Consider the following 16755-nt stretch of genomic DNA (forward strand, 5'->3'; position numbering starts at 1 on the left):
CTATTTAAGACTAGCACTGCAGAGCCTCATTTACACCACGGAAAGCCCGCGGTTGTCGCAGACAGCGTGCTATTAACGCACTCCAGCTCTTGGCACAGGGCGGGGGGTTTCTACCCCTTCCCAATTCAGCTTTGCTGCCAACCTTTTTTTCCCCTCCTGCCCAGCGCCGTACCTTGCCCCCAGGACCTCCACCTCCTGGCCCCAATGTCCCTGCCCAAGCCAGGACCCACGCCGGTGGAGAACTCCATCCAACAAGCTGCTAACAGCAGCGCTGCCAACGCTGCATCCGAGCACTGGAGGATACCGGTTCCCTAACGGATTATCTGAAAGCAGCCAAACCTGGAACACCCTCACGTCAAACTTTCTATTCCACGCACGCTTGCTATGAAAGCTCCCGCAAGGATTTTTAGAGCGCCACTGAGTATAGCGACTTAACAGCTGCCTGGACCTCATAGGCCTTCGGTACTTACTGATAAAATCTATATCCTGACACCTATTTGGCAGAGGATGCTTTGCACTGTTTAGGAAGCGTGAAAGACAAAACAGCCTCCAAGCGTGACGTGCCACCCGCCACATAAAAGCAGAAGTCGTGCATGGAAATGCATCACAAGGGTGCTGGCTTTGAAAACCCCCAGCTGGACCAGCGGTGATGCGCAGTGCCTATTTTTGGAGGCTCTCAAACCACTGCCTCCAAGACTTTGACAGCTCCATCAACCTGTAGTTAAAAATCCAGGCTGCGGTTCCACAGCTAGAGCTTGTCAGAGGTTTTGCGCCGTGCTCCTCGGTTTTCTTTTCCGACACTGTCTAGAACTGCATCCACCGGTACCTGCCAAACACACTGCTCCCGCTCCAGAAGCTTAGATTCACACAAGATGCCGATGTTAAAGTTGCAGCGTATTAACACGTGGGAACTTCTATTTAGTACAGAAGTCTGATGTTTATAGGAAAACAGCTTGCCAAAACAGGGAACTTTACAGTGTGCTGGAAAACACTGTACAGTAGATTTGTGGGCTTCATGTTCTTTGGTTGCTTCCATGCTCATGGAAGAGTTATTGCTAGCTACTATGGCAATGAATATAATCCTCTGTTGGGATTTGTGATTAAATCACAAGCAGCATTATCCAAGAGTGTTTGTAATTCTACAGAATCTGATTAGACACAAACTCTAGAGGGACTCATTCAGCAATTATACATGTTCTCTATATTTTTTTAAGATCAGATTTTAATCCCTGAAGAAAAATAATGATTTCTCATTTCTGTGCAAGACAGCATTTCTTTGCGTGTATATTTTCTGGTTTGTGTGTATTATGCCACAGTAATCTACTTGAGATAGCTGCAGATGGTAGTCAACCAGAACACACTCCAGTGCTGATTTACCTGTTGCCTAGTACCAGTCTCTCCAGTGATACCCGACCCATGATCACTGTCAATAAAAAGTGAGTTCTCTCCCACCTTCCAGTTTCCTACCACGATCAACATCATCTCCTCCTGCTTTGGAAAAGCATCATCCTCACTGGGACCCAGCCTAAACTAGAGGAGGTAAGCAACCACACAGTTCTCCGAGTCATACGGACGGACGGACGTGGGAACGGGCACGAAGCCCACCGCACACCCGGCCTCCCACCACACCGCCGGCACGGGCTGGTGGCAGAAGGCAGGGCAAAGGAGCCACAGCTGCCCTCGAGAGACCACAAAGCTGAACATTTGTCCACCCTTACGTGAGTATGTTACTGTGGTTTAGCCTCCTGTCTTAAAGACCCCTCTCCAAACATAACTGCAATGAGCTGGTAGTGTGAACGCTGCACTTCCCTATAAACCATATTACAAGTTTCACGACATAAAGTAAGCCAAAAGCATAAAGAAACATTAAGCCAAGAAGGCAAAACCAAAGAAAACAAAGTGTTTCATAATCTGTGCGCAGTACTGAATACATTGCATTTATGCATCTAGCTTTAGAAACAACTACTACACTTGCCTCCAGAAACAGTGACTAAATCTTCAAAGCTGTCTTAACACACAGAAGATCTGCCATTAATTTTAATGAGAAAAGAAAAAAAAAAACCTTCAGACGGCTGCCAACAATTCCCAGTAACCCACAGAGTATCTGCCAACAGAGGGACTGACTGAATAGGCATCCTTAAAGAATTTAATTTAAGCTCATCAAAAGATTTAGCCTACAGCTAGAAGGAGAGAAACAAATTCAGAGTTCATGCATTTTTACATTTAACTTCAGCTCATCATTCACAGACTTCTCACATGTTTTCTATCCACAAAGTTCAGAGAATTGCAGCCAAGCTGAAAGCATCGGGATGCCCGGCAGAGCTTCAAGAGTCCCAAAACCAAACATGCGGGGTTTCACCCGACATTCGTAATTCATCATCGTGCAAGCCATTCAGAGATCACTTGCCTTCCTAATTTTAACTAGTCTCTCTAGCAAGCAGCAAAATACACGTCAGGTCAAACTACTGATGCAGAAGGCTGACAAGCTGCCTTGCTAAGAGCCAGCTAGGAAAGCCCACCCTGCCACGGTAAGGAAGGCGGCCGCTTTGGACCCACGTGCCCAGCCGGTGGTCTCACCCCGCACCAAACCCCACGCATCTCCATCCTCCGGCCGGCACACGCTGCCAGGCTGCCGAGGACAAGGGACGACCTCCCAGCTTCTCCCCGCAGACGGATGCGCTCAGCGCTGCTTTGGCGGACGAACCTCTGACCAAGCCCAGGTCTGTCTGGCTCGCAGAAGCGCTGTGGCACCTTACCAGGAGGAGGAACAGTTTGGCAAAGCAAAAGCTGTAAATCCACACACACGCAGGGAGCAAGCCTGAAAAAATTGTTCGAAGTTAAATGCATTAAAAAAGTAAATAGATTCTCAGTTAAAGCAAATAAGCTGTGTACGAGAGATCTAGCCATGAGCCAACACAAGGAAAAACCATCCTTTACAGGCTTCCTTCCTCTCGGCTACCAACCTGCAACATACTGCATCTACAGACTCCTTCCAGGCCAGCTCCACTCCACTGCTGTGTCTTCCAGAGACAGAGCATGAACCATGAGCTTGCTGGGAGGACAGCCCCGAGAACGGCTTTACTTCACTTGTCACGATTATTTCTCAGTTGGCTCCCAAGGAAACGTCAAGCTTTTGAAAATTATTTGACATCGCCTCTGTAAATACAACCACAAGAGAGACCTTGAAGCCCCTCAACGGAGGAGGAGCCAAACCGTTCTCCGTGCAAGAAGCCAAACAGTGGTGCTGGACTTGCTCAGTGGCAAAGTGAAAGACAACTGTTGGCTGGAAATGGGTAAGCATGTCTGAAATTGTGTTTGAATGCTGAGTTATTTGACCATAATTACACATATTATTTCTCCATAAAGGACACTACTTAAAACCAAAGAAATATCAGTCAAGTGACTCTTCAGTAGCAATTCTAAGGAACAAGAAAAACCAAAGTCAACACACGCCCCACACAATATCGCCGTCCAAATACTTGCCTTGGCACTGGTCTGCTTTCCAACGTCAAACCCCCTCCTCGCACACTCAATTTAACATCATCATGCTAAGCACACTGGGAACAAAACCTATCTAATAGTTGAGAATAAAGCCATTCAAAGTATTTGCCACAAGGTATTTCTGCATATGAAAACACAGGTAAGCATATAGTCTGGACTTTGGTAAGCTCAGAAGGAAGGTGCCAAGAAGATTATACAATAGAGGAAAATAGTTTAAGAAGAATGATCTGAAAAGCTTTTTTGAGAGGAAAGCAATGCAAGTCTGTACATGCTCTACCTGGGAAAAACACCTCCCGGTGTTCACCTTTTACCACAGTCCTGATCATCCATCTCAGCTGCGGATCTCCCATCACTGGAAGTGTTCAAGGTCAGGTTGGATTAGGCAACCTTATCTACTGGAAGATGTCCTTGCCCACAGCAGGGGGGGTTCAACTAGATGAACTTTGAAGGTCCCTTCCAACCCAAACCATTCTGTGATTCTAAAAAAAAAACCCTGATCACAGGTGACTCATGGACCACTGCTGTTCTTCGAGGACTATCTTACTGACAGTTTCTTTCTCCTTCCACTGGGCAACTACTGCCGTATGTACTTGGAGCAACTGTTAGCAGTTTCCTCGTACGTACCTTCCGCTGAGCCTGGAGCTTTACTAGTAATTGGAAATTTTTCCTAAACACCCAATGAGGTCTCATGGCTTTTGTTTACTATTACCAAAAGCCACTGCAACACTTAATATAAGTATTTTCATGCAGTATGCCTCATATATTTATGTATACAGTAGAAAATAAAATCTAGGTAAACTTTCTTCTGAAGAGCATCAAAGAAACAAAACCCTTTTCACTAGTTATTAAGCTCCATTATGGGGGAAAAAAGGTAGTTCCCCCATACATTTATTGGTCAGTTAATGTATCATTAAAATACCATGTATCATTAAAATGACAGTCTATGGAAGAACAAAGTTTTAATAATCCGACTATTCATTGAAGAACGTCTGCCACAAGTTTTCAGTGTTAAGATAGAAAAAGCAGATTTATTCTGTAGGTGCACATAGTTCTGATGAATGTAGAGCATAATACTCAAGAATTTTTTTAAATGCAGTTATTTTCTCACTACTGCTGTGATAAAACATGGAGCCGCAGTAATAACCAGCTGGTAATGCACCTTTAATGGGAGGTTTACTGGCCCAGAGAAGCAAGTCTAAGCCTGAGGGAGCAAATTTCAGAGGAAAACAAGTCTGGAAGAGCCACAAACGCTGGTTAACCTGTTTCTAGCCAGCAAGCCCCCAGACCGTGCAGTGGCACGAGGCAGAGCACTTCCACACTCATGAGATTACCATGGGTGTTCTCTGCCACAGCAATAACTTCAAAAATCTGCCACGAATAGCAGACCAAAGATTCAAATGTATTGCCCCAAATGCTTAATTTTGATTCAAGCAGATTGGAAGCGGCCAATTCAACGAACAAAGCACTGTGTCCGGCTCTATATGAAACCGACTCACAGAAGCCATGCCCTAAAACACAACTGATTTTTTATATTACACTGACAATAAGCAGAAAATGAAGAACTTCTACGCCACATTAAAGATGACAACAGATAAAGAAAACGAAGAGGATGCCGTCAACACAGCCAGCCCCAGCTAAGCGCTCCTGCCTGTTCCCCCTCCCACTTGCCGACATCAGGGCTGCAGATTTTCTTTTCTTCTGCACGTGGTAAGATGTGACTAGAGGATGGCCTTTGCTGCACATATCACAAACCAGGAAGCTGGGTTACTGAAAACTAAAATCTAGAGGTTATAACCATTTGCATGCTTCTAAAGAACAAGATGTGGCGCATTAGAGAACAAAGTGTCTCTTCTTTGACTGCTGTACTATGTAACACCTCAGGTTAGTACTATAAAAAAACCCACTAGGATAATGTTAATTTTAGATTTCTGCAGCAAAGACAGCTTTAAGACACTCACTTATGAATTTTTAGATTTAGAACAGAAAAGAACAAGTTTTTTTTGCAAAGCTGTATTTTCTATTCCACACAGATGATTTTAGGGACTAGTAAAAGACCATTTATTCAACTGTGAAACAAGATGCTACAAGCTTGTAAGTTGCCTCTTGCATCAGAAAGCAAGAAGAAGAAAAAAAAAAACCACACAAGCAACACCAACAAAATCTTTCCTGTACTCATTCTTCTGACACTGTTAATTAACTTGCTGTGCACAGTAAGAAGAAGTCATCCTGTGGCAAAAGAGGCATTACGATAGACAACAATCCCATGACAAGACCGTAACAATTCACTTGACATCCACAGAAGGAGGTTCACTGTGAACTGAATGTTTCTTTACCAGAAACATACAAACGGCAGATAATTTAAGCTTCTCTTACTAAGACCTGAGATCAGGAAGGAGAAAATCAACGCTTGCTGTGGGGGCTGGTCACAATGACAAACTGCAGCCTGTTTAGGAAAAAAACCCCCAAAACCCACAACAAAAAACCCTCTCCAAACTGTTTGCCATGAATTAGCTTTTGAAAAAGCATCTCACTAAACTACAGCAAGTCCTGCGCTGTCACACACACGACGCATCCAGCGGCAAAGCTCCCAGCTGGGTCAGCGGTGCTGCACCACAACCCACGTGTACCTTAACACCCAGCCACAGAAGAACCGAGCAAGAGGGAGCTGAAGCGAAGTATAAGTCATCGGGGAGGTTAACGCATCGTGCACATTTTGAGAGCTAGAGAATTTAGATGTAATGCAGTTTAGGCTTTCCCTGACACGAGGATTAAAGCCAGGCAGAAAAAGTAGTGTCAGGACTGTCAGCCAAAGCACCCAAGGAAGGAATAAACACAGAGACTCTTCAAGGGCACATATCTTGTTCAAGTCAAGATTTAAGGAGTTCTATTTGCATGCATTAGCGTACTCATTTTAGAGGTTGCATATACACATTCAAGGCTGTCAAGCAGCATGAACTGATGCGTTAACATTGTACCTTCAGACCCTGCCCAGAAACACCACCATGATAAATAGCAGGTGCAACTACAAAACGTATTATGGAAGCACTAAATCTATTTGTAAACAAATAATGCCACTGTCCCTTTATTTAGCCAAATAAAGCTCAGAGATAAAGGATGAACAAGCAGACACGTGACAGATAACCAAATCATTCATGAGGGCTGCTTCCCCCCACGCGGCAAGCAGGCGAGTACATTGATTAAGACAGCTCCCATTCAGATGCATCCACACATGTGGTGTTTGGCAGGGGGCCATCGTGAGGAATTTCTGCATGAAAGAAATTCAAAAACACATTCTGTTCAGGGAATTTTGCTGGGGGAGGAGGAGACTAAAAGTGATCGTCTTCAAATGACAAGAGTTCAAATGTAAAAAACAATTTTGTAAGACTTCAGGCTACGTTAGCTTTATTCTAAGCATAAGATTCCCAGGAAAAGCTTTAAAACAAAGCAATTTTTGCACACTGGTATATTGCAGCAGTTTGTACAAAGTGGGAATGTCAGACCATCATAATATTGATGATGAGTCTGTATAATGACTTGGCTGCTTTTTTTTTGAAGAAGATCTATTATTGACAGCCAGGAAAACACAACAACTATTTTTTGTGACTCTGTTTTATTTATAACATATAGAGTAAAAAGCTAGTTACAAAGTTTCAGATTAAAGAAACCCCACCAGTCATTCAACAATTACCTAAGTGGTTTGGATAGAGTGACATACATCTTGCAGCACGTGGAGTTTAAAGAAATAATAATAGTGTCTATTCTTGTCATCCATGTAAGCGTCTATCTCAGCTTCAAAGATATCATGTGGCATCTTGTTCCACAGGACATCTAGGCTTTGTGAAGTAATTATCTTAAAAGGACATCTGCTGCTTTTCTGTTCCATTAGGTTAGCCAAATTTCTTGTAAAATGAGAAAAGAACACCACCTTTCCTGTACACCGTGATGCACTCTGAACCTACTGCTTCTTTTACCAGTCACAGTCCTTCCTTAACTCTATTTGAAGATTTCCATGTGCGTGTGTGTGTGTGTGTGTCTCACCAAGCCTCACTGTTGTCTTTTAGTGAAGAGATGACCAAAACTTCATCTGTGTATTTTACGGATAGTAGTTGTACTTACTTTATGCAGCTGGTGGGCTAGATCCACCGCTGTTAAAAAATGCACTAGACTTTGTTCCTGGTTTTAAATGGGTGACAGACAAACAGGAGCCTCAACCTGTGTGCATCTGAACCCAAATCCATTTCCTTAAGATGCAGCAATTATTTTACCATTCTGAAGTCCTGCAGACTGTGATGCAACGTCACTGATCATCATTTACACATTGCTACTGCCCTGAAGAAAACAAAAACATACCGGCTGTACACTGCAGCAGACATTAATGCAATAGCTAGGTCCCTGGGAAGAATCACTCAAAAGGAAAAGCAGCTCTTTTCACAGCTCAGCCTTTCATTAGGAAAACGGAGAAAGCTTTAAAGAGGATCATGCATCGTGTAATCAGAAGCAACACCTTTCAGACATTCTGGTAAGAATCCTCTGGCCTCTCTTCTTGCAGCATCTGAGAAGGGCTGCTTTGCTTCTTGCATGAGGAAGTGCTGAGCAGCAAATGTTCATTTTAGTTCTCATTTAACTTATTTACAAAGTATAATTAAAAAACTAATGGATAAGGAGGGGAATGAATCAAAAGTACAGAAGACAGACCAAAAGGTTAAAAAAGACTGAGAAAGAGATAACAGGCAATAAAAGAAAACCCACAGAATTACGTCAGGAAGACTTCAACTTGCAAGCAGTGTGGTGGCACATTTTTCACACTGCCTCATACAATTAATTATCATGCCTATTTCAAAGGCTCCAAATTTGACTTCAAGTTTCCATGAAGAAAACAACTTTCTAAAAGCTGAAGCAGCTTATTGTGTGCTACGTCCCAACACTGACAGGAACAAGACTCGTACACAACAAAAGGGTCATTATGTCCAATTTCACTAAACAAGGCTGGGCAAGTCAGATTGCCATTTCATTCACATATACTTTCAAATAAAACTGTCATGTTTTGCCCATGCTTGCTTTCTAGACCCCTCCTTCTGAGTGGATCTTTCTCCAGCACTCCTTTCTTGACATCTTGATATGCTGAAGCAGCTCCTCCTTACTCTTTATCATTTCTTTTTCCCCCATCAATTTTCCTTTTCCAACTCTTCTTGCTTGTATAATTTCTTCTCATAGGTGTTCAGCCTGGAGAACAACCAACCTGTCCCATTTAGCAGCAAAACAGACCAAAGAAAATAAGTATTACATGCACGTATGAATTCATAAGTATATGTAGTTACGCACAAACTGCTGTGATTCGTACACTCGTGTGCATGCTCAGCACAAAGCAATGGCAGTGAGCCTAGCCACGGGCCAGCCATTCCACTTGTCTGATCCAAGTGCCCACATTAAGCTGCAAGGTGAAATTTAAGCAACACCCGCCAGCTAGAGAAATGCAATCAGCAGACAAGAGGCACTGAACAGCACAGGAGACTGGTAATGCCCTGGCACAGAAGAGAACTTTTGGGGACAAAAGCTGGGAGGCAGCAGAATAGGCTTTGCCTTACTCTCAAAACCCCTTTAAACTCTTTTGGTACCACTAATATCTGCCAAGCTGCACAAACCAATCATTTCACACAGTATCTACTAACTCTACTGGAGTTTTAAAACACAGTACTGAGAAGTTGCAGGTTTTTGTGTCTGCTGCATTAAAAAAAAAAAAAACACAAAACCCCTTAATGACCACTACTCTGCAAACCCAAAGATAAGCATACATTGTTTGGTGGGAGAGGAACATGAAAACAACAAGGAGACCGTGAGACCGTACTGGTTAGTGTGACAGGGTCTCATCAGCAGATCTAATTGTTGCCCAACTTCTGTGGGCATTAAGGCAAGGATAATAAGGAGGGGTTTGATGAGGGACAATGAGATAGTTCAGTGTTTTGTATTTTCCACAGTCAGGAGAAGCCAAGCATAAACAGAGGGGCCAACTGTCAGTTTTAAATGAGGCAGAAGGATGATAGAGGCAAAGGATCTGTCCCTGCAAATGCAGGTTCAAAGAGACCTTTAGAAAGATTTTTTTTTTAAGCAAGTCTTATTCTCTGTTACACTCACACTTTTAGTCTTTTTTTTTTTTTTTTTTTTTTTTTTTTACCATCACAAAGACTTCATGGTTGTGGAAAAGCAGAGTAAAAAAGAACTGTCCCCAAAAGAGACAACAGCTGTTTGGTAAACCCCTTGGTTCTGCTAACCCTGCAAACAAGAAGATTGCAGATTGACTTTTCAAGAGGTAGCAGAACCAGTGTTTTGACCTTTCCAGCTCTTTACTTAGGTGAGGATGGGAGCACTAGGGAACGCTACCCTGCAATGCAAGCTGTGATGCTGCCTCACTTCCTTCAAAGCAAATGCCACCATCCTTTTCCATTAGCACTTAGCCTCAACACTTCTGTCTGGCACCCAAGAGGCAGAAAGCATATAAAGATTCCCCACAGTTTCATTCCCTAGCACAACAGGGAGTGGAGTCCCTAGGAGGTTACAAGCACCTCAAAGGACCACCACAGCTCTATAACGAGTCTTACAACACACAGTGCGAAGCGGAGTCCTGTTGAAAACAGATCCAAAGCAAAGGCTGGTTCTACACTCACGAGCAAACACCAGATTTCTTTTTCACAATAGCATCAGCTAGATGGGGACAATCTTTAAAGTATTCACGTCTGCCCTGAAAGACAAACTCCGTATGTGCTATGAAAGTTGGTTTTTTCCTCATACGCATTCCTTAAAAATGAAGCAAACAAAAAAATACATCTTTCGCCAAACACGGTCTCAGAAACATCTCTCAAACATAGAAGTAATTTTGTTTATTCTGATTTCATCTCTACCATTACATGAGGGCTATCATCTTCATTCTTGATTTCTATCTTCAAGAGGTTTTTAAAACAATGAAATAGCCTCGGGCTATGACTTTATACATGAAGGTCAAAGTACACAAAAGGCTTTTTATGAAAATTATCCAATTAGTCAGTTGATTCATCTAAGCTGCATGTAAATGTGGCGCCACTTTCTAATAACTAGATATCTGAGAGGAAAAACAAACTTAGTGCTTTCCCCACCAGTCTATCTACAGCACAGCTGGAATAAGTTATGGAGACAGGTATGTTTTTGCATTTGCACAACAAGAGCAGATGGGCAGCAGGTATCTGGTACATTAACACACTCCCAAATGCTGTGTTATAATTGCATAATACAGTAGAATAAAGATAAGTTGCCACACCTGAGTTTATTACCATTTGGTAGAATCAGAGGCAGATGATGAACCAGGTTACCTGACCTTCTCTAATGTTCACAGGCATTTCAAATACAGCTCTTACCTCCTTATCAGAATCGTGGCTGTAATGATACCAGTCTTAAAATTCTGACTCTTGCCACACTAGGCATGACAAAATTGTGAATCTCCTTAAACATAACACACCACCGTTTACCAAGCATAAATACTTTCTTCAGTATTGTCCCTACACCAAAGGAAGAATGAGGCTCCTGGGGTGCAAGTTTCACCGTAGAGCTAAGCTTACCAAGTGACTAGCTGCAGGTGCTGCAGGGGCTGGTTCTGCTTGCCCCTTTCTTGCACACGCTCCTGCTACTTTCCTCACATCAAGCAGAACTTGTGAAACAGTGGAAGCTCTGCTGAGAAAAAGAACCACCCTAGAAAACTGAATGGGAGAAGAGTTTTCTGCTGGGTGAACTTCTTGAAGTTACGTAGCCAGTAACAATGCAAGGAAGGCAGAAGAAACACGAGCCTGGAGCAAGGAGAGGGAAGCCGAGCCAGCTCACCAGCAGATCCACCTTAGCTATCTTGTGAAACCTCACCCCGAGAAAGCAAGGACAACTAAAATGTAACACCCACTGAAAAATGAGAACCCCGTCTTAAAGATTAATGAGAAAACCCTCAAGCTAAGTCTCAGAGCAATAGGGAGACTCTGTTCCGTCTATATTCCTGAACTTAAGACTGTTGGTGAGGCTCTTCTGTCACAGTAACTGCAGTCATACAAGAGATGTAGGAACACAGAGATGTCAGACAGGGATAGATACATTTAAATTTCCTGAGTCCACATTACTCTGGCTGCAAAACCCTGCAGTGTAGACTAGACATGCTGGCAGCATCATTCCCTTCACTGGACAGATTTTAGTAGCCAGGCCCCCACTCACTCCTCTTGAAAGCAGCTCCTGTGCTCCGTTGCTTGTCTTGCTCAGCGTACTGGTTTTGGCTGGGACAGAGTTAATTTTCTTCACAGTAGCTGGTATGCGGCTATGTTTTGGATTTATGACCAAAACAGTGTTGATAACACAGGGATGTTTTAGTTACCCCTGAGCAGTGCTTACCCAGAGCCAAGGCCTTTTCTGCTTCTCACCCCACCCCACCAGCGAGGAGGCTGGGGGGGTACAAGGAGTTGGGAGGGGACACAGCTGGGACAGCTGACCCCGACTGACCAAAGGGATATCCCAGACCATAGGACGTCATGCTCAGCATATAAAGCTGGGGGAAGAAGGAGGAAGGGGGGGGACGTTCAGAGTGACGGCATTTTGTCTTCCAAGCAACTGTGATGCGTGCTGGAGCCCTGCTCTCCTGGAGATGGTGAACACCTGCCTGCCCATGGGAAGCAGTGAATTCCTCCTTTTGCTTTGCTTGCGTGCATGGCTTTTGCTTTACCTATTAAACTGTCTTCATCTCAGCCCACGAGTTTTCTCACTTTTACCCTTCTGATTCTCTCCCCTACCCCGCTGTGGGGGGGAGTGAGTGAGCGGCTGTGTGGTGCTTAGCTGCCTGCTGGGGTTAAACCATGACACTTAGTTATGTGAAGCATGACAGCAATTCCTTAAAAGAACAGGCTTTAAGAGACAAGGTCTCTCAAGGTACACAAGGGGAACTGCATTTTCCTCTGGCAAAGAGCATCTGTGAACAGCTACTGTTACCACCTGGACAATGTTTTCTCACAAAAGCCCCCACATTGCTCACCTTCTACTCTGCTCTTCCAACTTCCCTGCAGTCACATCACAGACACCTCCAAGTGACAAACAGCATGACAAAGCATGGCTTCTAGTGCAGCACATGCGAAGCTGCTCCCTGTCTCCAGGGAAAGCGGAGACCCTCGGGAAATCCCACCGATCAATACAGGAGGGAGACTCTGCTCCTCGCAGGGCGCCGTCAAGCTGGGACACAATCCGGCGCAGGTTTGCACAGCAACACCCACAAGACCTACGGATAAAGCTACGGTCCTTGGGCACAAAGCACCTGTAACAAAGTTCAAGTCACGACCGGAGCGATCCTCCTCATCCTTGTTCAAAAGGCAGGCTGACTTGCGCCAAACGCCTGGAAGACTTCGGGGTAAAGCCAGGCCTGGCGGGTCCCTTTCCACTGGGACGAGCCGGGAGGGACCACGGCGGGAGCTGGTGCGTGGCGAGGGGGCTGCCGCTGCCGAGCCCACCTGCCCACCGCCAGGTCCCCGCTTTGCTCCCAAAACCAGATTCCGAGGCCGAATTGGCAGTACCTTGGAATTTAGACGTGCACGTGCTCTAATGGGACCTCGCTCCGGAGAAAACAAAGTGACGGGAACGAGCAAGCGCTGCCAGGCATCACCGCTCGCCGGAGCGCACCTCCCGAGGGGGGCCGCTCCGTGGATTTAGGGACGCCTGAGGGAACCGCTGAAAGTTGTCGTAGCCTTCAAAAAAAAATAATAAATCACAAGGTAACACCGGGGCGACCGTGCCGCGCAACCGGAGGCGGCGAGCGAGCCAGAGGCCGTGCGGGGATGGGGGGAGAAACAAAGCCCCGCCGGGCAGCCTGAACTTCTCCCCCCCCCCCGCTCTCGCCGAGCCACCGCGGCCGAGCTGAGCGGACCCGCTCCCGGGCACCGCGGCGGGCAAGGCCCGGGCCGCACCGCAGCACCCTGCGCCCGGGTCGCGGAGAGGCCGTGCCGGTCGGGTCCGGGGTGTGTGTGTGTGGGGGGGGTCTCACCTCGTCGCCCCACTTGAGGACGTCCTTGTGGCGATCGCGGAGGGCGCGGTAGATGTGGAGGAACTGGAGGATGCCGTGCTTCCGCACGTGCTCCGCGTGCCGCCGCGTCTCCTCCCAGCTCAGCGGCGAGCCCTGCGACAGCAGCCCCATGCCGGCCCGCGGCGGAGCCGTGAAGAAGGGAAGGAGAAGAGAGAAGAGCGGAGCGGAGCCTGCGCGGCGGCGTGCGCTCTGCGCCGCGGCGGCGGCGGCGGCGGGAGCCGAGCCCGGCGCCGCACGTGACGGCGGCGGCGCGTCAGGCCGTGACTCAGCACTTTCCGCCACAGGCCCCGCCCCCCCGAGGCCGGCGCCCCGCCCCGCCGCGCAGCGCCTCAGCCCGGGGGGGGGGCGGGGCCTGTGCGCGGCGGTTTCTCCTCAGCGCCCCGCGGGCGGGGAGGGAAAAGCGAATATCGGGGAAAAAGCGGGGATCTGCCGGGGGAAAGCGGGGCTCTGCCGGCGTGTGTGAGGGCAGCTGCCCCGTTACCTTCCGGGAGCACGCCCCGAACGCGGCGAGGCGGGGGGGAAGGCGTCCCTTTCCTGCGGAAGGCCTGCTGAAATGGCGGCGGGAAAGCGTCCTCCTCGGTCCCGAGTCCGGCCCTCACCGCGCCCCGGGTCGGCCGGGGTGGGAGGGGGTGGCTGGTGGTCTGGCCTGGCTGCTGTTCCCGGTGGAAAGGGACCCCTGGGTGACTCAAAGTGCCCAGATAAAGGTCCTAAAGGGCGGACGGTGGCCTGAAAGCGGTTGTGTGTTTATTATAGATCGGAGCACGCGCCTCAGAAACATGGGGTGCCTGTAGATGCTTCGAGTGGGTAGAGCGAGGCTCCGGAGAGATACACCTCGTCTCCCCGAGACGTGTCTGCTCGGGCTGTAGAGCCCACATCCCGAGGAAAGGCCCGGCTCACGAAGATGTTAACAACGAGTTAGTTACCTGGGAATTGTCCTGGAGGAGATCGGAACGGCATTCACTTCAGGAAGCAGGGCCATGTCATGGTGTGTATTTTACATTTGATAGAAAATAGAAGGAAGGTCTGTCGGTGCTACTTGAAGTGTTTTCTAAACGAAGAGACAGAAATAAGGAACTCTCCATTAACATAAAGAGAAAGGCTCTCACTTCTGAGAAGCTGAAATGCGTTATTCCTGGACCCTTGTTTTCGATACGTTCACAGAGCTTTTCTTTTGTAGTCCGCGGGGACAAGCGTGGCTGGTATGCAGCAGGATTCCATAGCTAAGGGTTTGAGAATTAGTAGAATATTTGAATTGTGGTATAGCCCACTAATGGATGAACTATATTATTAGATATTTCATTAACTGAATGACTCTACTGACAAGAACTGCCTAATTGTCTTTCTTCCAGGATATGGGGTGCCACAAGGATAGGACAAGCTCCCAACACATTAGAATAATAAATCTAAAATGCATTAGTGGAAAATATCAAATAGTAAAGTAAAACCACTTGAAAGTAAAATGTTTTATATCTTGGTTATTTTTTTAAATGACCTAAGTTTGTACACAAAGGGCAGCATTGAGAGAACAAGCAGTGACCATTAAAATTACAAACATTTAATTTATAATGTGCTGGTTTTAGGGGCTCATGGCTTTTTTAAAACTCATGATTTTGTCTGAAATTGTAATGGCTGATCTAATTGAAAACAATGCTGTTGTTGGTACTGTTGTGGATCTGGTGAAGGCCTAGCGGGTTAGTTTGAGGGAGAAGAAAACAGTCTTTTCTTTTAGTTAAAAAAATCCCACAGCCTTTTTCATTTTTGAAAAATCAGGAGGTCAAAAAATCTCATGCTTGGCAACAGAAGTCTTATGAGGCATATGCCTCATGTGAAAGCCAAGTTGTACTTTATTTCAGATCTGAGAGGACAAAGAGACTTTGTGCATTGCCCTGCATATTTGAGGACAGTTGCAGCAAAAGATCAAGATTCAACATTGGCGCCACGGCGGTGCCGCCCAGCCTCAGATTTTCCATAGCTTTCAGTTTGAGCTGGAGCACCTGAGGAGCCCCAGCAGTGACAAATGTGGCCAAGTAGCACCTAATGGCTTTTCTGCCAGCTGTGTTAGCCCCTTTTCTTGTCTTGGGGTAGTCAAGCCTGGTTTTAGAGCAAATGTTATTATATCAGAGCAAACCTAGCATTGTTGTCTTATGAATCTGGGCAAACCTGTCCGGGTTATTTTGGATCCATGCTCCCAGTTCACTTGGCTAATAGTGAGAGTGCCGTGTCGCTGAGAGACATCTTTGAAAGAATTGGGTATTTGGTATGATCCCAGCTGCTTTGAGTGTGCTGCTGTGCATGATTGACTGTAAACATTTCTGGCAACATACACAAAATTTCCAAACGAAGATCAGCTTTATTATAATGCAGGCTGCTGTTATGCAGTCCATACCCTTCAGCTGACCACTAATGCTACTCTTTGACCTGAAATTCAAGAGCACATTTTCAGTGTCTTTCTCGATGTTTAAACTCAGCTCATTTTTGTGTTATTTCGGTGCCATTATCTGCTCTATTTCCAGTCCTGTGTGCTTAGTCTTATCAACTATAGAGCTAGTATATTGTTTATAATAGAAATCCAAGGTATCTTCCTTCTGCACCAGTAAAACTGATAAAAATGTAAACTCTGTTTTCTCACGTTGTGATCTTAAGCATAACAGTGTGACAGGTCAGCTCTGTTTATGAGGTGTTCACCATCTTCAGCTGAAGCCTTTTTCCCTTCAGTTCTAATGTATGTGTTCTGGCAGTGCAGGGCTAGCTGTAGTCTTTTTCCTTTGCAGGGGACTGTTGCACGGAGGAGGAGTATAAGCCGTTCTGAGGCTGACAGCATCACATGCAGAAGCGTTCATTTGCGCATCACATGAAGTATGATTTCAAGACAAACCACCACTGTATAATATCTACCTACCTGCATAATACTGTATAATTATTTCCAGTACACTTAGTATCATGTATAATTACTTCCAGTACACGTAAGATGAAAAAAAGCTTTGTTAAACACACAGGCAGTACTTTGGATGATGTTATTAGTTTAGCTCTGTACCAATATCCCCAGCCCCAAGACTTGAGTAGTTTCTCTGGACGGTCCAAAGGAAAATCTTCTGGATTCAACTTGGAAAAAAAAAAAGCTTGCTAGAAAAGCATTTTGTGGAGAAATATCTCCTCCCGAAAAACATCTTTTACCTAAACTTAGCAAC

At 45.8% G+C, this 16755-nt stretch overlaps 1 protein-coding gene across 1 annotated transcript in view; it reads right to left on the minus strand.

Annotated features, from left to right (window-relative positions):
- Positions 1-13774, minus strand: part of GCLC (glutamate-cysteine ligase catalytic subunit) — a 35052-nt gene extending 21278 nt beyond the window's left edge. Inside the window, exon 1 of the mRNA XM_069805968.1 lies at positions 13529-13774. Within this exon, the coding sequence (XP_069662069.1) occupies positions 13529-13678 (150 nt within the window). The 5' untranslated portion in view covers positions 13679-13774. The remainder of the gene's footprint in view (positions 1-13528) is intronic.
- Positions 13775-16755: the final 2981 nt, after the last annotated feature.

Source organism: Haliaeetus albicilla, chromosome 18 (genome assembly GCF_947461875.1).
Source record: "Haliaeetus albicilla chromosome 18, bHalAlb1.1, whole genome shotgun sequence".
Taxonomy (NCBI): domain Eukaryota; kingdom Metazoa; phylum Chordata; class Aves; order Accipitriformes; family Accipitridae; genus Haliaeetus; species Haliaeetus albicilla.